Here is a 21520-nt window from a genome sequence, read left to right on the forward strand (position 1 = left end):
TCTGTCAAATAAATAGATAAAATCTTAAAAAAAAAAATCTTCCATTTGGCCTTCCCTTCACATAGCTACTATAAGTAAGGTCTCACTGTTTTTATTTTCCATGTGTCCTATAGATTCACATATATCTAAAAATTAAATTAGTCAGTAATGATGAACTGTGAACAAGTAGCAAATCACACCAGAAACTGTTGTGTTAAAGTAAGTACAATGTATTAATAACCTAGATTTTTTGCAACAGTTTTTGTGTGATATAATTTATTGTTGTTAAGCTCAAACTTTTAAAATGTACAATTTAGTGGCTTTTGGTATATTCACAGAGTTATACAACCATAGCCACTCTCTAGCTCCAGACCATTTTTATTACCCAAAAAAGAAAGCCCAAACCCATTAGATATCATTCCACATTTCCCCCAGCCCCTGCAAACAGCTAAGCTACTTCCTGTTTCTATGAATTTGCCAATTCTACACACTTGATATAAATGTAATCATACACTATGTGGCCTTCAGTGATTGAATTCTTTCACTTAAGATAATGTTTGCAGAGTTAATCCATGTTGTGGTATATGTCAGAACATTATTACTTTTTATTGCCAAATAATATCCTATTGTATATACATTCATCACTTGGTGAGAATTTGGGTTATTTTCGCCTTTGGGGTATTAGGAATAATGCTGCCAAGAACGTTTGTGTATAAGTTTTTGTGTAGACCTATGTTTTCAGTTCTCTTGGGGACATACCAAGGGGTGGAGTTCGGGGATCGTATGGTAACTCTGTGTTCATTTTGAAGAATGGCCAAAATGCTTTCAAAATTGGCCAACAAAGTGTGAGCGTTCCAATTTCCCCATATCCTTGCCAACATTTGTCATTGTCTGCTTTTTTTATTATTATTATTATTATAACCATCCTAGTGGGAAGGGAGTGCCATCTCATTATGGTTTTGATTTGCATTTCCCTAATGACCAAGGATATTAAATATCTTTTCATGTGTTTATTGGCCGTTTGCATATCTGTTTGGAGATGTCTACTAAGATCCTTTGTCCGTTTTTTAATTGGGCTGTCTTTTTGTTGTTGAGTTGTAAGAATGATTTATATATTCTGGATACAAGCCTCTTATCAGATATATGATTTGCAAATATTTTCTTCCATTCTTTGGGCTATTTCTTCACTTTCTTCATGGCGTCTTTTGAAGCAGAAAGTTTTTAATTTTGATGAAGTCTAGTTCATCTTGTTTTCTTTCATGAAATGTTTTCTAATGTCACACACAATTATTTTCAAAGGACTTTGAGTTTCTATGTTAGATTTCTGAGAACCATCTCCAAACTGGTTTTGAAGGCCAAAAGGAAAGAGGAGGAGATAAGAAGAAGAAGGAATGACTACCTTCTGGTTTCCCTTCTTTAATGTGGGGTTTACAAATGTTTGGTACACATTTTATTATTTTACAAATATACCTTTTTCTGGTAAAGTAGAATTTTCCTTCCTTTCACATACACATTGAGTCACGGAGGTTTTGAGTGTCTTTTATTTCCCTCATTTACCCCTTATTTTAAAAACATTCAGGCTTTACCTTCGTCGATGAAAGTACTGATTCCATGTGGGTTAAATGATGCTTTGTCAAAATCACCACTGATGTTTAGTGCCTGGACTCTTGGGTTTTGCTCATTCAGATCCATCAAGAAAATTTGTCCTGGCTCATCGGGTGCAAAGCTTGGCATGCCTGGATATTTTAATCCCTGTAAAAAATATAAAATAAGTAGCGCATATATCTGCTTCACAATATTTCATATGGGAGCTCAAATCTCAAAGCCTAACAACAATATTCAAAACTCTGCATTCCTTTTAGATTTCTGGGATTTTTCACGCTGTCAGCTGATGCCATTATCTGATCTGAGGGATTACCAATGACACTTGGGCCATTGGGAATGGAAATGGGAATGTGGGAAGAACCCAGATTCAATTACTCATATAGAGAGAAGGGATGAAGCCAAAAAGTGTAATGCAAGACACTAGACTGGGCTACTTTGTGTGAGTCCCTCGGCCTGCCTATGCCTCTGGTTCCTCATTTATAAAATGAGAAGAAGTGTAGGATTGCTAAGCCCCGAGAGTCTGTCCTTTATAGTCCTGATAGTCAGCAACTAACCCTCCTTAAAGCAGAGAGAAGGGGTACATGCTTTCATTGTATTGCTCCCACCCTTATATCCGTTGTATTAGACAGTCACAAAGAGTGGGAGCAGCCAAGAATTCACATAGGGAAACGAGTAACATAAAGCTGACTGTTTCTTTTTCCTTTTATTTTTTAAGATCTTATTTATTTATTTGATGGAGAGAGAGAGAGATCACAAGTAGGCAGAGAGGCGGGCAGTGTGGGTGGGGGAAAGCAGGCTCCCTGCCGAGCAGAGAGCCCAATGTGGGGCTCAATCTCAGGACCCTGGGATCAAGACCTGAGCCGAAGGCAGCCACTGAGCCACCTAGGTGCCCCTAAAGTTGACTATTTCTGACCTATGTTGTCCCTATAGTTATGTCTGAAAATTTGGACATGAATCCTTTTCTTCAAATATTGCAAAAAGGTTATGTCAGTAACTTGGATAGTGGCTCTTTCTCCTGGAAGGACCAATTATGTGGTCTTTTAGCCAATAACAGGCAGTGGGTCTTTGCTGCATCCCAGGTCATTGTGTGGAAGTTAGGGGTTGGTTGATGGTACACCAATGACAAAACCTCTTCCTCCCTGCCACCCTCCCCCATCACTCTGATATATATTCACATCAACAATGTTATATCTTTTCTTGTACCCTCATTCCCATTTATAGTCAGTTTAAATGATGTCCTTCTTACTCTATCTTCTGTCTTCCCTTCCCGTCCCTTTTTAATAAACACTCACACACTTCTCCACACACTTACTTACAACAATAGCCCTCCCATTGCCCTTCACCCCACCCCTGGGGGAGTCAACCTTCAGTTGCAAATGACCTCACACACAACTTTGAGGGTTTTGTTTTTTTTTTTTAAAGAATAGTTCTTCTATCCCTAAATATTACCAGAAACCTGGCTTTCCCCCAGACAACAATGACATTGCAGAAGCCCATCCAAGGACACACTATTTTGGCTTCATTTTTTTCTTAGGTCAGCCTCACCTGGAGGAGAGATTCCTACCAACTCCCCTTTCCCTGGTCTCGCTCGTAGATAGGGCCAGTCTGAAATCACGTAGAAAACTTCCTCTGTAAAGTTATCATCCCAACTTCAATCAGACCTTCAATACCGTTTGTCAATCTTTTTGTTCATTCCAATAGTAATCTATTGCACTTCCCCAGGTATCCACCTCGATTTATTTTATTATCTTCCAGAGCACCCACCTTCTTCCTCTTTAATGGATGACCTTATCTCCTATTTCTCCAAAGATAAAACCATGCCACGCAACATGAATTTCCTCTGATTCCCTCCTTTCTATCTTGGTAATTCTTCAATTTCATCAATTTTCTTCCTTTCTTCCTCTTCTCTTAAGGATAGAGTTTCCCTCTACTGTTCTTAAGTTAATGACTCCCCCCACCTGCTTACGTGGTTGCCTGTTCTCGGGGACCTGTCTTTAGAACTTCAAGTCTCTCTCCTGCTTTATCCCCCATTTCTCACCAGTGCCCCCTTCGTTTGCCTGAAGAATTGCTCATTTCCCCTTCCTTGAGACAAATCTTCTAATTTTACTTCTCCTTCAAATGCACATTTACTTGCCTTCAGCTCTCACTGTCTGCTTTCGTAGAAACATCACCTGGTCTTGTCGCCTGCCTTGAACGGCTCCAACTCTCACCAATTTGTAGAAGCACCTCTATCGAGGTCCTATCAGTGCTCTCCAGAATACCTCATTTGATAACTCCTCCCCCTTTCCTTATTGTGTCTCCATGGCATCTGATGTACCCCTTTATGCCTTGTCAAGAAGTCAAAAGCAGACTTTCCAGATAGAAGTCCTGCTTTTCTTTCTGCCCCTTCCTCCTTCTATCCCCATCCAACCCTCTTTTCTTCTTGCTCTCTACTCTTCCCTTGCAGATCTTATTCATAAGGCTTCAGATATTTCTTCTATACCAATTATCTTCAGGTCTGCCCATTTACCTGGAACCTATCTCTGGAGCTCTAGCCTGCATTTCCAACTTCCTCCTCACAGCAGTTCCAAATCAAATTGACAGAACCGAAGTCAGCATTCTCTTCCTGAATCCTGCCTCATTCGTGTCTATTATTCTCAGTTAAGGGCATCACTGTTCTCCCCAGTGCTCTCGGCCAAGAAATTCAGGCTTCGAGTCTACCCTTTCCTCAGAGTCAGGCTGTCACCAAGCCCAGCAACTTAGGTCACGGTGATAATGGACAAAAAATATCAGAGACATCAACTCTTCCCTTTCAACCAAGGAAAATAAGCCCAGAGAAGTGAATTGCCTAAGTCACTCACATCGTTAATTGTACACTCTTTCTGCCACACCATAAAGAAAGGTTTGACAGTGGAGAACGCTACTCGGGAAGACAGCTCAAGGAAGACTACCTTAGCAAGTATCTTCGTAGTCTTGGTGCAAACAAAGGCACAGCCAGCTAGTTCAAAGGCTGCGTGTTCTCAAAACAGAAATGATTTATTAGGTAAGTAAGGGTAAGACGTTGCAAACAAACTTGACCTACTTTAAGTCTCACAATGAATGAAACACTTCCAAGTAATGGCTTCATAGGCACCCGGTTTTCTGTGTAAGGCAGTTGGGTAGGAATTTGTAGCAAGTGAGTGCAAGCAATTCTTTGGATATCATTTGCCACTGAAAATGGTGAAAATCCCCTAGAGGGGCAGCATCTCATTTTCCCCCATAGGTGGTGACCTGTGTGGGTGAGTCAGTGCTGAACTTCTCTACTGCCCTCATTCACCAGCACAAACATTCAGTAAACAGTCAAGCACCCTGCGCCTGTCAGGGAGCAAGTCCGGTGTTGAGCATGGCCATAGATGCTCCACAAAGTTCTGGCCACAAGGATCTTGAAACCTGGGGAGGCAGCGCTAAGTGAGCACGTCTGATATGATGTGGTAGGGACGAGCCTAGGCACAGAGAACATGAGGGACCACAGCAGAGGTACATCGCCCAGAAGGAGCGTTGGGGGAAGACTTGCCTGTGGAACTCAAGTGTGGCCACAGGAAGCCTGACAGAGAGTGAGGGGCTGGCTCTGTCATGTGTGAAGAGGGCAGGCAAAGAGAAGCGTGCCAAGTCCCACAGTGAGGAAGCAAATAGCCTGTTAGGCACCTCTCTATAGACTGACTACCAATGTCGCGCAGAACTTCTCATGAAAGCAGCAGCTTGCAAACGTGTTCTGTGAGGCAAGGAAGGGAGAGAGGAAAAACCAAGAACCAGGACTTGAATTCACTGCAGTGCAAAGAGATTGAAAATAAGCGAAAAACTTCTTCCTTAGCCTAGGAGTCATTTGTTAGTTTGCAAAGAGGGGCTCTATGATTGAAAGCCCGCTGTTTAATGTTTCTCCGTTAAAATCTCTAGTTTCTGTACGGCGACCGTTCAGTACTTTTAGATCCGGCAAAAATAGAAAAGAAGCATACAGCTGAACCTACAGATATTTCCTCCTAAAAGCAGATCAGTCATTTTTAAAAGTCTATGTATGTGGCATAACGCTGAACATCTAAATTGATAATAGAAAATTTAAGACAACAAAGGACAAGCTTTTCTAGACAGCTTTTGCTTTAGTTTTGGTTTTGCAGGAAAACTAAGGAAATAAAATCCCTCCCACCTCCCCCCGACCCTGACACATCTCACCACCAACAGCAATTTAAAATCCAAAAGAAACCTTACTATACTGTGCGTACAGTATTTATAGACACTCAGGCCTTTAAGTGTTATTATATGCGTCCCCTTTTAGCCAAAAAGATATAGATTTTCAAATTCATGTTATTTGGTAGTATTCTATTGGTTAAAATGGAATATTTAAGACACGCAATCCCAAGAATCTGAGTTCACAACGAAAATGGAGTCATTTTGCTTGTTCAGAATTTTGGCCACATTCCAACATTCAACTGTTCAATAAATACACAGCAATTTTCATTATCTTCACACCATATATGTTTCAACTTATTGTATTTAATTTATTTATATTTATTTGTCAGTCCTTCACATGGCTTCCTGACCATCCCAAACCCGTGAAGGTGGTATTGGAAATAAAATGCAGGCCCTTCTCTACTAGTCTTTGAAAGTTAGAAGGAATAGCAGGGAACCCAAGATGGAAAATGGGCAGGCTTTCAAACTGAGTAACATGGTTGACATATGATTCAAATATTGCCCGAATCCCAAACACGGGCAGGCATTGAGATAATACCAGTTAGTGAGGACATGACAACCGGAAACCCAGGTCCAGCAAAATAGGGCAATGATGGGGATGGACACCAACAGGACAAACCTGAAGACTCGTCTAGGAATCAAATGGAAAGGAATTGACATTTACTGAGACCCTACTGAATTTGTAACCCCATAGGGAGCTACCCACATGGGGGGCAAGCAAACCTGGGCATTCCTGTGGTAATCCCATTAGCCCTCTGGTATACTGTTTTGGCTTTTTTGGTTGACTGTTTTAACCACAGTTGGGATGAGCATGGAGGGGTCCATCAGGCAGCCCTAGTCTGCAACGTTAATGTATCTATTTGGCTATTGAGCTGAGTGTCTGAGGAGCATGGAAAATACTCACACTGGAGATAAAAGCCAGCCCACTAGGAAGTATATCAATGTCTTCAGAGCCATTTTCTGCAAAAGAAGTGGAGGATCAGGAAGATGCATGAATGAAGGCTTAAAAAGTAAACCTCCCAGGTGAAACTTTAGACTTCTTTTGGAAAATACATTAACTTTTTCAACTATTTACTTGGGAAACTACATTAACTTCCAGGAATCCCATAGGCATGCTACTCTACTGTAAAACCTGGGTCAGATTCCCTAAATATTAAATTCTTTCTTCAGAATTCAATTTTCAGGAGAAAAAAGCAAATAATGATAAAACAAAGTCACAGCCTAGATTTATTCTTTAAATAACAACTTCTGGGGTATGCCCTGAGAGATTCAATTTTATTCCCCCTAGAAGACTGACGTGCAGATGGATTTATAACATTTGGAAAGTCATCTTTGTGAGGGTGTCTTAAAGTCCTCTCAGCCAAACATCTCTCTCTTCCAATTTGTTGAGGTCTAAAAATATACCATTATCCGACCATATTGGAAATTCTGGTAATTGTTATCCATTATAAAAGCAATAGGTCTTAGGAAAGACTACCAAATATAGGTAAATTTGAACAATTTAGTTAGCTCTCTTTCTCACTAAGAGATGGTCCTAATCATTTTTCTCTGGAAAGAGATGGATAAGAAGTAAGTTATGACCATGAACAGGATGAAAAGGGGGCTCACAAGTCTCCTAATAGAGAGACAGACCCACAGAGGGTGGGGGTCCCAAATAGGCCGGACTGAGGGTAAAAGTAGTGGTTATCTAGTGTGGCAAACTGTATTTAACAAATATGGGAGAACCAACATGGATCATAGCCACATGCCCTTCTTAAAATGTGATGGTCATGTTCTTCCATCAGGAGGCAAGGTCTCTCCACTTGAGTCTGGGTAGATTAATGGAAACTGCTTTGACAAACTAAATGAGGTACAAGTGATACCATATGGCATACAAGGTAAAGCCACAACCACAGTTGCTGCTGGCTCACAATCTCTTTCTATCTCTTTCTCTCTCTCTTCTCCCTTCCCTTCTCCCTTTCCCTTCTCTTCCCTTATTCTCTCTGTCTCTGTCTCTGTCTCTGTCAGCTTGGGCCTTGGGAACCCTAAACTTAAATGTAGAAAGCCTGGGTACTTTGAAGCTATAGAGGAACGACTCTACAGGGACTATAGAAGGTAGAGAAGACACTGGAAATGTCACAGGTCACTTCATTTCTCAACCATTGAGTCATCCTAGCTGATGCAAATAGGAACAGCAATGAGCTGTGTCCACTGAGCTGTGTTAAAATGGCAAATTCATGAGCAAAATAAACATCATTTAAGTACTCACTCAGATTTAAGGTGGTTTGTTACACAGCTACGGTGACTGGTACATGTGGGGAAAAGGTTGCTTAGGGTAATGCGTGACTAGTGTGTCAAAAGGCAGTTGAGCAAAGAGAGAGAGGGAGGAAAAGAAAAGTGGGAAAAAGCCAAATAAAATGCAAATTTGAATCAACAGAGTAATGAACAATGGGCACTGAAAGAGAACAGAGGGAGATTTAATTATATATTCACTTACTGAAACTAATCCCCAACTAGTAACTTGAAAATTAATCAGAGTGTTCCCTTTTCTAAACATTCCAGGTAATCAGGACTTATCTATCTATGGTATCTGAAGGACTTGAAAGACTTAGTGCTCTTTCCATGTGAGGTAAAACAGACATGGGGAGAACCCAGCAAATTGAATAAAGCAATTTAAAAAATCACATTGAATACGGGTTGGTTAATTTTTGAGCCAACTTTTTTTTCTTCTTACCTTTTTTTCTCTTGAACACTGTTTTTTGGTTGCTTTTTGTCCTATTTTCCTGCCCAATTTTGTTCTGGACACGGTTATTCTCGAGGCCCTGTCTTTGGCTGTTTCTTATACCACAGCATCCCTTTACCTCTACAATCTACTCCAGTCCCTTGGCTTCACTTCTACCCATAAGCTGTTGACTCTCTAATCTCCAAATCAAGCCCAAATCGTTCTGCCAATTTCTAGACCTTTGTATTCACTTGTACAGTGGGCATTCCTACCTAGCTGTTTCATTTCTCATATTTAACATGTCCCGAACTGATCTGGATGTCTCCCCCTTGAATCTGCTCCATTTCTTATATTTTTATTTCAGTGGATGGCACTTCCATCCCCCAAGTACCCATCCCCTGAAGTACCTGAAGTGATCTTCGATGCTTTCTTTTTCCTTACTCCCTGAATCCAAAGGATCACTGTCATTCGCGCTCTAGCACTGCCCCTTGGATTTGCACAGTAGCTTCCTAACAGGTCAGTTCTGTTGCCCTTCTACCACTCTCTGCACCTGCTGAGAGTCAGCATTTTAAATTGCAGAGTTGCAGATCAACTCTGCAACTCTCAGTTGGTCTCGTCATTCTCCTGCTTAAAACCCTGCAGAGGTGTCCCAGAGTTAGCCATAGAAATCTGAAGCTGCTTGGTCTGGATTCCCGGTTCTCCACATGCCGGCTCCCGTCTTGGTCTGTTGGCCCCCACCCTCCACTCTCTGACACCTGTGCCGCAGTTCTTGCCTTGCTAGCTGCTGAAATGTGTCAGCCTCGCTCACCTGCCTGAGCATGTGCTGCTCCCTCTTCTTCACAACCCACGCCTTTCCCACGCCACTTTCGCCTCCCCTTGCCTGAGTATCACAGGCTCTAGAGAAGAGCTTGCGGGCCACCTCCTCAGCCTTTGCAGCCTCTCCCAGTTCCCGTTAGTTCTCACAGCCATGTTACATACATATAGGATCACTTGAGACCACCTCTGCCAAGATAGTTCATTTACACCTGGGCGGCACCCTTCTGCTGACATGTTGATTTCCTACCAAACAGTCAGCCTCCTGGGAACAAGGACCAGTTTTCATTCAGCACTCCAGTTTTGCACCCAACGTCATTCCTGCCTTTTCACTACAAAAACTCTCAGTAAAAGCTGGTCGACTGACTAAATAAGATAAACCATGTTAGTTTCTTGATCTCTGTCTTATCTTTGAGTTAAACAAGTGGGTGTTAATTTCTGAGCATAAGGTGTCTTGAGTTGGGTGCTCTTTAGTCTGGTCCTTTTATCTTCTAAACACCGTTTAACACATGCTCTGACAGCATTAAACCACCTCAGTAATTCAGCTACAACAGGAGTGGGTGTGTTCTTGGGATGTTGGATTTGTCTTTCTTTCCTGACTTAATCCAGAGCACAGGGATGCAAGTACTTTCCGTTCAAATGTGGAAAAGAGTCACCGGCTGATTGCACGGTATTCCCACCCCTCTTTCCCCACCTCCCCCACCTATGCTGCACCTGGCATGATAACACAGTGCATCTTGGCAACAGTGGCACCTGCGGGAGTAAAAGCTCCCAGGACACCCTCCCCTGGGTGCTCCCCGCATACTTGTTAGCCTGTGCACAACTATCATTAAAACCCCACCCAAGGGGCGCCTGGGTGGCTCAGTGGGTTAAAGCCTCTGTCTTTAGCTCAGGTCATGATTCCAGGGTTCTGGGATCGAACCCCCTCATCAGTCTCTCTGCTCAGCGGGGAGCCTGCTTCCCCCTATCTCTCTCTCTCTCTCTCTGCCTACTTGTGATCTCTACTTGTCAAATAAGTAAGTAAAATCTTTAAAAAAAAAACCAAACCCACCCAACCCGAATGTTTATAGGAGCAATGTCCACAATAGCCAAACTATGTTAAGAACCTAAATGTCCATCAACAGATGCATGGATAAAGAAGAGGTGGTATATATATACAATAGAATACCATGCAGCCATCAAGAGAAACGAAATCTTGCCATTTGCAACAATGTGGATGGAACTAGAGGGTATCATGCTTAGCGAAATAAGTCAAGCGGAGAAAGACAACTATCATATGATCTCCCTGATATGAGGAAGTAGAGATGCAACATGGGTGGATTTGGGGGTAGGAAAAGAATAAATGAAACAAGATGGGATTGGGAGGAGGAGACAAACCACAAGAGACTCTTAATGTCACAAAACAAACTGAGGGTGGCCAAGGGGAGGGGGGAGGAAGAGGGTGGTGGTGGGGTTATGGACATTGGGGAGGGTATGTGCTATGGTGAATGCTGTGAAGTGTGTAAACCTGGCAATTCACAGACCTGTACCCCTGGGGCTAATAATACATTATATGTTTATTAAAAAATAAAAAAATTATAATTAAAAAAACCCCGCCCATTAGTCTAAAACCAGTGTCATGAATAAATGTCTACTACTTTTTAAACTGTCAACCCTCTATGCAGCATAATTTTGTCTCCTTGACTATTGATCATTTTCTACAGGCACCCTGAGAATATGTCACACTGAAACATTACGATCAACTAATATTATCATGATTTCCCGTCTTGGAAAGAAGATCCTGATAGCCAACTAAGAAAACAAATGCCACCTACAATATAGAAACAGATCTTGGAGATAGGGGAAGATACTGGAGAGGAAAAAGGATGGCGGGGACGATAGGAAGATACCAAAGACAATGGCTGTTTACTTCCTAATCCTGCCAAGGGTGGATGGAGCCCCAGTCAAACTATTCGAATTTCATGTGCAGCTTTGAATAGATGCCAAGGGCAGCCAACTAACTGCCTGGTTAAAACAATCCTTGACCCACAAAGCCTTGGAAAAGGAGAAACTCAATACAAAAAGATCTATGAGATATCATTTCTGGAGCTTAGAATTATTTCGCTTTTCAAATTTTCTTCCCAGAAAGAATAATGGGAAGGAAAACAAAAAGAGGAAAGTTTCTCCCATCAATAAAATTAACCACAGAAGCCCAGATTTTTTTTTTTTTTAAGATTTTATTTATTTATTTGACAGACCAAGATCACAAGTAGGCAGAGGCAGGCAGAGAGAGAGGAGGAAGCAGGCTCCTTGCTGAACAGAGAACCCGATGTGGGACTCGATCCCAGGACCCTGGGATTATGACCTGAACTGAAGGCAGAGGCTTTAACCCACTGAGCCACCCAGAATTCAGAATTCTTCTTCAGCTCTGTTAACTGCCTACCAAGGCCTGCCTAAAATCCTTATTGGTTGCTTCATAGAGCTTTTCACTCATCAAATAGTTGGGTCTCGTGAAGTGTTCTCAGCAGTGATTTTTATTTAAATATCCAGCCTGCTTTGTTTTGGCCAGCTCTGCTTATTAATATTTCACCATTTTGCATCTCAGACTTTCAGTTTTCTGCTGCCGTTGTACTTTCCTGACGCTTCCATAACAAAATGTGTTGTCAGTAGATAAGAGAGGCAAAGTCACACGACAAAGAGTCCAAGGCATAGGAGAGAACCATCCAGGCTCATAATCTGGGCCTGTCACCCTCTGGTTCTGGGCCACTAGGCAAGTCACTTCATTCTGCTGTGTCTCTGTTTCCTAATCAGCAAGGACAGCAAGTAGCACCCACCTTACAGATTGGTTGTCAGGGTGATGTCAATGTTTGTAAAGAACTCAGCAGAAGGTTTATGGGCAAAGGTAATCCTTAGCCTATAAAAGGATCCCAGGGTCCTGGGATCAAGCCCCACATCGGGCTCTCTGCTCAGCAGGGAGCCTGCTTCCCTCTCTCTCTGCCTACTTGTGATCTCTATCTGATGAATAAATAAAATCTTTAAAAAAAAAATTTCCCTATTAACAAACGTTTAGTTCTCCAGATATAAGATAGAGATATGCCGATAGACACAAGAGGTAATGCTGTTTTCTTTTGCTCTCAGCCCGTTCCCAACTATTTTAGCCATTCTTTTCAAAATATTTAGATAATCAGAACTTTGATCTATCTTACAACATTAGCTCCAGTTTTAGCTTCTCAACTCTATTGGCATTCTACGATCTGCGAGTCAGACGAGGCTTTAGCAATAATCTAGTCTAATTTCCCTACTACATTATTTGGCAAGCTCCTAGCTTTTGAGAGAGATATGTAGTAAATAAGAATATTACACCACAAAACAGTAAACACATGAGCAAATGTTACAATTTTTTTTTTTTTTAATCAAATGAAATCTCACCCTGTACCCATATTCCGCTAAACCGAAGAGAAATTCAACCTCAGTCACTACTGGGTCTTCTGCCAGGGTTGCATAAATATCGTAGGTGGCAACTTTTTAAAAAGCAGAATATTTGGGGAAGTCCATCTGGCCTTTATTCTATACTAGTCACCACCGAATTACTCACTGCCAAGCCAGTGTGTTCCCTTTAACGTACACAGTTCTGTCACTTTCAGGCCCTGGATGGACACACAATCTGTGCTGGGGCTGGGACACACATAACAAAGGATCCAGCATCCTCAAAGACACCTTGCAGTGTCTTTGACACTGGGGTCCTGCTCCACCCCCAGAATGCTGCCAGGCATGGGGAAAGGATACCTGTTATTCAAAATAGCTATATATTCATATGCTTTATTCATCGGCACAAAAGTTAGGAAGCAGCCTGTCCTCAGTTCCTTCTGTTTCTAGCCAGCCCCACAAACCTCCATGTGATAGGAAGCCATTGGTCAAGGCTAATTTTTCTTTTCTTTTTTCTTTCTTCTTCTTCTTCTTTTTTTTTTAAACCAAGAGAGAAAAACAAAGATAGAAAACCAAAATAAGGGCGCCTGGGTGGCTCAGTGGGTTAAGCCGCTGCCTTCGGCTCAGGTCATGATCTCAGGCTCCTGGGATCGAGTCCCGCATCGGGCTCTCTGCTCGGCAGGGAGCCTGCTTCCCTCTCTCTCTCTCTCTGCCTGCCTCTCCGTCTACTTGTGATTTCTCTCTGTCAAATAAATAAATAAAATCCTTAAAAAAAAAAAAAAAAAAAAGAAAACCAAAATAAAAAAGACTCTTATTCTACCCCTGTCTCTCTCTCCCTTTCTCTCCATGTATACATATATGTATATATAGTCAAAATATATCATATATAAAGAAATATATGCACCAAGAAAAAGAAAACACAAACTCATATCACAATAAACCATGCTGTCACCCTGTCACATAATGATAAATAAGTCACAGTCCTTGACCCTAGGGAGTTTACAGTCTGGTAGTGAGAGAGAGAACACTGCTAGCCATAAAATAAAGTGTGTGGTAGGTGTTGTAAGTGAATCAGAGTTTTAGAGCACTGGGGAGTTCAGAGGCAGGAGAGAACTTTGCAGCCTGATCTCAGCAAGCAAAGAGGAAGGAATCAGTGCCGGGGATTCCATGAGCAGCCATAAGGAAGTGAAAAAGCACATTTCTCCAGACAGTGAGCAGAATTCACTTTGAGCTGTTTGTATGGTAGCAGTGCGGGGGAGAAACGGGGCTTGGCACCCAGAGAAGCAAATGCAGCAGTAACAGGAATGGGGTGAGCTCAGCCCTGTGTGGGGCCACAGAAGATGTTGACACCAACAAGTCTCAAGAGACAATGAGGGGGGGGGTGGCATACGGCTCTTACATATGGAATGGAGGCCCTTTGAGAACGGGCTTACCATACATAGGGAAAGTCTAGAAGAGTCAGTTGTGGGTGAGGGGTTTAGACTGGAAAAGGAGGCCTGCAGTTTGAGAGGTTAGGGAGGCACCTGTGGAGTTTGGATTTTTTTTTTTTTTTTTTTTTTAAAGAAATCTGAGTAGGCTGTGAGGTTCCTCAGGGTAAAGGCTAGGTCATATTTCTTTTGGTACTTGCAGATAAATTTAGAAGGAAACTGATATTTGAAGCCCGGAATACCATGAAGGAGAAGGAAGAAGAGAGAAAAGAAGTAAGGTGGGCCCCGGAAGGAGACAGAGAGGGGAGTGAAGTAGCACAGAAGGGGCATCCAGTAAGGGACAGGATGTTCTTCAAATGATGGAGAGACATCAGTAAGAAAAAAAAAAAGACTGGGGGGAAAGCCACAGATTTTGACACTCAGGAGGGCCCCTGGAGCTCTGGGATGAGAGAGCTTCAGAAAGTGGGGCAGAAGCCCCTGGCAGGAGGCCCTAAGGAGTAGCAGGCAATTAATTTAGTGGGCAGCCTCAGTTGGGTGGGTAGTGACCAAGAAATGGCACTGTCACATACGTACCAAGTCCCTCAATAAGGTGGCAGCTCCGGGGCTCTACCGACCTCACTTCTCGAGATGCATTAGTCCTTTGTCTATAGAAGATAAAAACACAGGAGGTCAGTGCACGATATCCAAAACCGATGTCTAAACATTGTCTTTAATCACCTTTTTTTTTTTTTTAAAGATTTTATTTATTTATTTGACAGAGATCACAAGCAGGCAGAGAGAGAGGAGGAAGCAGGCTCCCCGCTCAGCAGAGAGACCAATGCGGAGCTCGATCCCAGGACCCTGAGACCATGACCTGAGCCAAAGGCAGACACTTAACCCACTGAGCCACCCAGGTATCCCTTTAATCACCTTCGTGTTCATTAACTGTGTTTCTCATCATGTATGGATGCTACAACATGTAAGTAGGTACCTCCTTTTATTTACATTTATTTACATAATGTGGACTATAGGAGCTGATCTCACCCAGTTGAAAGCCTAAAATGCCATTATACATGGACAATACTTTTTGGCCTGATAAATGATACTGTAGAATAATATAAGTAACTGGACAGTATTATTACTTTAAATGTACAGAATAGTATTATTTAATTTGTGAAGTATTATCTATTAAAAATCTGCACTTTGGCTCCCTTTTACTCCTGATAGCCTTGTCTTTTGACCCCTCCCCACCGAAATGCTTTCCCCAAATTCAAGTGTCTCCTAATAGCTAACCCCTGTAGCTTTTGCTTTAACTTCATTATTTAAAAAAGTTTTTATACTGACTTATTTTCCAAGTGCATAAAAGTCATCAGACTGACCACAGTGTAAACAACTGGCCAAATTATTTTTTTAATATAGTGTTCCTGTTTTCACAGCGAACCATTCTTCTAAATACCAGGGATAATTTTAAATTTTTATTAGACTGTATTCGGGAAGATTCTACACTTAGACTTATCTTACTGTCACTTCTGTAACAATACACCTTCGATCTACCTTGTAATTATTATTTTTTATGATTCTCTCACTTGGGTGCACTGGGAACAAATGTAACAATAAACACTCTCGAGTTGAATTAGAAAGTATTCACAAAAGCCATCAGACTTCTCAGTAGATTCTAATGTGAACTTCTGAGATCAGCTTTTGCTTGGAGAAATAAATAAAAGCAACTTAAAGACAAGTGAAGGCAAACAGAAGCTTTACATCCACTCAGAAATGCATACTATACCTAGCATTTCTTTCTAGCCCAGTGTATTGGCTTCTCTTGAGATACTTCTGCCCATCACCACTAGATCTTCCACTTCAAAAGGTCCTAATTTTAACCTGCATAACGCTGGTGGTCACCACCTGCAAGTTTCAGCTCCTATCCCTGCCGTCTGGCTAGCTCTTTTAATCTAGGATGAGCTCTGTTTCCCAGTACTCATCAGTGTTTTACTGGCCTTGGACAATGTCTTAGTGGGCTGTAAACATCCAGCTGGCAGCCTGGTCCCCTCCAGGTCCAGCGCTTCCAACGGAGTTCTGTTCTTTTCTTTTCTTTTCTTTTTCTTTCTTTTTTTCCCAAGAGCAGAATGCCAAGGGCAACCTGGAAAAGGGGGGTGGGGGTGGGAGGCACGACTTTCAGAAAATAAATGGGGGCATTTCTGCTCTACCATCGGAAGAAAGGCAAACAGCTCCCTTTTCCATATCAGCGTTTCTCAAGGGATAGCTTGCTGGGTGGAACTGAGGAGTGAGGTTCTAAAAAAATGCCCTTTCCTATCCTTTAGGAAGGTGGCACGGGGCAGCCCTTGAAACTTAGGAGAGAAAGAACCAAGGACGCCCCCATCAAGATGCCAACTCACCTAAGCGCCACTAACCTCTCCCCGATTAGGGCGAGGCCGGCCCCAAGCAAGGTCAGCACCAGCAGCTTCCCCATGGTCTCTGGTGCCCGGGGTGCCCGGTGGCGACGTGCGGGTGCCGAGCACTCCCGAGGGCGTGGAGGGCAGGCTCCGGGCCCCGCCCCCTGGATGGCGCCCGCCCCGCCCGCCCCTCGGGAGCCGGTGCGCTGCCCGCAGAGGTCCAGGTCGCCCGCCAGGCCCCGCCCCCCGCCCAGAGTTCAAGGCCATTTCCACGCACGGGGTCCAAGGAACCCTTTACTCGCGGGACTCCTGTTCAAGGCTCCCCGTACGGAGAGAGCGAGCCCGCGGGACCGCAGCTGTGGCAAGAACACACCTATCCGTCGGTGGGAGGATAGAGGAAGTTTGTTGCTAAAAGCTGCGAAATTCAACCTCAGCTCCTCGAATGAACAGAATGAACAGAACGGGAAACCCAAGGGTCAGGAGAGGGCGGGGAGCTGAGTTCAGAGCCGAAAACTTCGCGATTCTCCAAGGCCAGACGAAAGAGGAGCCGCAACATTGATCCCGAGAGAGTGGGCGGGGCGATGTTGAAAGATAACCGCAGCCACGAGCTTTAACTCACGCTTCAAGATTTGGGGCGCGGGGCCTTATTTCCTGGACTTTCTGCCCTGTCTCAGAATGCTGACTATGGTGGGTGCCTAGTTCCGTTTGTTGACTGGGTGGATTTGCGAATGTCCGTGGCCGTCCCCATCATTGATGGGATAAAGAAGATCAGGGGGAGTGAAGGAAAAGAAGTGGCTAGGTAACAAGAAGATGAGCGAAGTGGGAAGTTAGCCTTTCAAAAGGCTCCTTGACTCTTCTTTCTTCAGGGTCTTCAGTTCCTACCAGCAAAGAGTGAATTTTCCCCTCTCATCGTGAGGATTAAGTTGGAAGGAAAAGGGCTGGCTGGAGGTGGGGGAGACTTTAGGAGTTAGGACACAGCAACATAGCATCTTAAGCGTGATGTTTTTATTTACCAAAAGAAAGAAAGAATGGTTCTTTTGAGTTCAACTGAGTAAATACTGTTTAGGGAAAAGAATTTGCCAGACCTGGAGATATTATGACAAGAAAAATTGGTCTCTGACTTATGGGACGCATGATTACAGTATGAATACATAATTAGGGCATGAATAACAATGCCTACCACCTATACAGCACCTACCATGTGCCTTGCATTGTGCTTAGTACTTTGCCTAGGTTAACTCTCTTCTAATTCTCAGAACCACCTCTGAGGCAGTTAACATTATCCCAGTTTTATAGGTGAGAAGAACTGAGGCACAGAGTGGCTGTGTAACTTCCCCTAGGTCACACAGGTGGTGAGTGGCAGGTCAGGGCATGGGCTCCAGAGCCTGTACCCTTCACCATGCTGCTTCTATGAGGGCTGGGCAAGAAGGAAAGCTGTACTCAAGGAGGGCTGTAACATCTAGAGTTGTACTGATAATTATTTTTAAGATGACTAATTTTAAGAATTCAAACAGAGGATGAATTGAATGCTGTTTTCATAAGGCTTCCAGAGAAGAGAGATGAAGAAAGGAACCTTGCCAAAGGTGAAGGGTCCATACGTGTGGTACAGGCTTGCACGCAGGGCCTGGGGCTCAAGCTGCCTGGGTTTAGATCCAGCAAGCCTTAGGTATCCAGCTAACTTGTTTATGCTTCAGATTCCTCTTTTGTAGAAGAATATCTGCCTCATAGGTGACTTAAAATCAAATGTCATGATGAGTGCAAAGTGCCTAACACTACACGTTGTGAGGAGTCAATAAGCATTGACCATCAATTAAATCTGAGCCTTCACGTGAGAGCGTTGGCTCGGATCCTGGTCCCATTGATCGCTGGGTCTTCCAGTGCTGGGCACAGAACTGTGTACTTAATAGATGCTCTATAAAAGTGATTAGATGGATGAGTGCAAGATGTTGGACTTGGCGTAAGGAAAAATTGGGAACAAAGACACTGAGTGCATGATATAATAGTAATAATACGTATTATTGCATGTATTTCTCATATGCCATCCTCGCTTCATGACTAAGGAAAGTGAGGCCTAGAGATTGAGTAATAACTTGTTTACATAACTAAGAAGTGTCAGGTACCCCATTTGGACTCAGGTCAAGAGACTCTAGAGTCCACGTTCCTTATCAGTGTGTTCCCTGCCTCATAGCAGGAAGGCAAGGACAAGGGAAGAGGCAGATTCTTGGGTAATGTATTGTAGGTGTTGTGTCATCTATAATCTGGTTTAACCTTCTTCACTTTAGGCAGAGGTAAGGATGTGTATGCGGGTGTGTGTGCACATGTATGTACATAATTTTAAACCTTAGAGGTGATTAGTTATCATTTGAAAACCATAATCAGTAATTCAAATCCCCAACCCTGGTAGTTAGCATTAAAAGATTCCCAACTTTGGAGTATCAAGCGTCACCATTTAAATCTGCACCTGGAGAGTTCACTCATTAGCTCAAGATAGTAGAGATAATTATTCATGGGGAAGCCACTTAGTAAGATATATTATATAAGCAGCTCCTGCTCCGTGTAGAGTAAGAATGAGAACAAGGTTCTCACACCAGTAGAGTGGGTTTTGGCTGTCTTAGTCCATTTGGGTAGCTGTAACAAAAAAGCATGAGGTAAATGGCCTATAAACAACAGACTTTTATTTCTCATAGTTCTGAAGTACAAGATCAAGGTGCCAGCAGATTCACTGTCAGGTAAGAGCCCACCTCCCAGACACACCTTTGCTGTGTCCTAACCTGGAAGAGGGGGCAAGAGAGTTCTAGGGGGTCTTTCTGGAAGGGCGCCAGTTCCATTCATGAAGGCTGTACCCTCATAACCTAATCACCTCTCAAAGCCCCCACTTCCTAATACCATCTCCTTTGGGGGGAGACACAAAAGACCATAGCAGTGACTCTAGAACACTCTTGTGTGCTGTGTCCACACTATTGACAAGGAAGATTCTGCTTTTTGATCTGAGGTGAACTGAATCCTCCTTTCAAAACTTTGTCTCAGACCAAGGCTTTTCGTCACATGTCTGTTGAAATGGCTTGTTGAAATACAGAGGACAGAGCTAGATCTTCATTGAGTTTCCAGAACAATGGATCCTAGGATGATTTTCACATCTCCTTGGAAATAGACATTTGTGCGTGACAGCTTTGGGTTTAGCCTTGTGTTCACTGGACCCTCTACATAGCAGTGAGTGGGATTGACTGCATAACCAGAAGTAAGATTTAATCAGGCAGAATGAGTGTTGGTGAGGCCCAGAGAAAGGCAGCCTGGTTTCTGCACAGTCCTGGGGAATTAGAACCAGAATGAAGTAAGTCCGGTAAGGACAGAGCAGGAGTTCCCAAACCATGCGATAAGAATCACTTGGAAGAGTTGTTAAAACGCAGACTGCTAAACTTTAGCTCCAGAGTTTGTGATTTGTTAGATTTGGGGTAGGTCTTGAGAATTTGCCTTTCTAACAAGTGTGCATGTAATGTTGTTGGTACTGGTCCAGGGACCACACTTTGAGGACCACTGGGATAGAGCATAAAAGACTATGAGGAAGATGGCGAGAATTGAATCCAGAGAGGTTGGTAGGGCCTTGTAGGCCAAGTGAAGAAAGTCAAATTATATCCTAGGGGTTCATGGGAAACCACAGGAGTGATATGACCCAGCAGATGCTTTAGAAACATCACTCTGCGGTAAGAACGGATTAAGGAGCGGGTAGGGAGCTTGCCTCTCCTGGAGATGGGTAGAATGGTTGGTGGCCTTGGGGAACTAATTGGAGAAGCAATGGGGATTAATTAGTTCCTAACGTCCTTAGAACTGAATGGCTTTGAGAAATATTTGGGAAGGGCACTGATAGTATCGGCGACTGGTTGGATGTGGACAGAGGAACAGTATAGAACAGGGACAAATCAAGGAAGGTACTCAGGTGTGGAGAATCTGGTGGAGAGGGTTACCTATCCATGGATCTGGGAACCAGAGGGCAAGGAACAATAGATAGAAAAGCAGGGGGTTCATTGAAAGCTCTGATTTCCATTAGGATATTTTTGGAAAAATCTTCATGTTTTCTTCAAAGTGGAACAACAAAAGTCACATTTATCATGATCATCACTTTCAGGCTCTGAACTGAGTCCACAGAGTAAATTTGTTATTGGCTTATTGTTAAAATAAATTTGTTTATTGTTACATTAGCTCTTTCTGGAGAAAAATCTGAGTAATGTCTCCTACAGCTCAATACTGCGAGGGACAGGATAGCTTCCATGGTTTTGGAGCTTGAAAACTGTGTACTGCTTTCTGCTCTAATGAGAAACATCATTTTCTTATGCTTCCAAACCCTATCAAGAATTGCATAACTGATGATTTACAGTTAGGAAAAAAAAATAATAAAAAAGACAAGGAAGTTCACAGAAAAAATAACCACAAATCTCTTTGAATATCTGAAAGTGTGCTTAAACTCGGCTGTACTAACAGAAGGAAAGCTAAAACACAGTGGGATATCATGTTTGCAAACAAGTGAAAATTGGATAACAAAACCTGTTGGTGAGGCCTTTGGGGCATTCTTACACATTGCAAAATGTTACAACTCCTGTAGTGTTATGATGTCTCTGTCAAACATTCAAGTGAAATTACCTTGGACCCAGATTGAACCCCTTTTGATTCACTTCCAGGAATTTATCCCATAGATACACCTGCACATATACAAAACAAAGTACGCACACAACTACGTACTGCAGCACTGTTTGTAACAGCGAGTAATTGGACTGGTTAAATAAACTAGGGCATCCTAGGCAGGTATAAAATAGGATTAGTGAAGATCTCTTTGTAATGATACAAAAACATGTCCAAACATTATCCTTAGGTAAAGGGAATGTGTGGAACTCTATGTAGTCTGCTACCTTCTGTGACATAACGGGAGGAAAGAAGAATATATATTCGTATCAGCTTGTTTTTATATACAAATATTGGAAAGAGGGGTGCCTGGCTGGCACAGTTGGTGGAGCGTGCAACTC

The 21520-nt window shown here is 42.8% G+C and overlaps 1 protein-coding gene across 1 annotated transcript in view; it reads right to left on the minus strand.

Annotated features, from left to right (window-relative positions):
* The window catches only part of PON3 (paraoxonase 3), a 28352-nt gene extending 11686 nt beyond the window's left edge, over nt 1-16666 (minus strand). Inside the window, exons 1-4 of the mRNA XM_059171166.1 lie at nt 16509-16666; nt 14707-14777; nt 6692-6747; nt 1566-1731 (exon numbers count right to left, since the gene is read on the minus strand). Of these exons, the coding sequence (XP_059027149.1) occupies nt 1566-1731; nt 6692-6747; nt 14707-14777; nt 16509-16582 (367 nt within the window). The 5' untranslated portion in view covers nt 16583-16666. The remainder of the gene's footprint in view (nt 1-1565; nt 1732-6691; nt 6748-14706; nt 14778-16508) is intronic.
* Between the last annotated feature and the right edge of the window lie 4854 nt (nt 16667-21520).

Source organism: Mustela lutreola, chromosome 4 (assembly GCF_030435805.1).
Source record: "Mustela lutreola isolate mMusLut2 chromosome 4, mMusLut2.pri, whole genome shotgun sequence".
Taxonomy (NCBI): Eukaryota; Metazoa; Chordata; class Mammalia; order Carnivora; family Mustelidae; genus Mustela; species Mustela lutreola.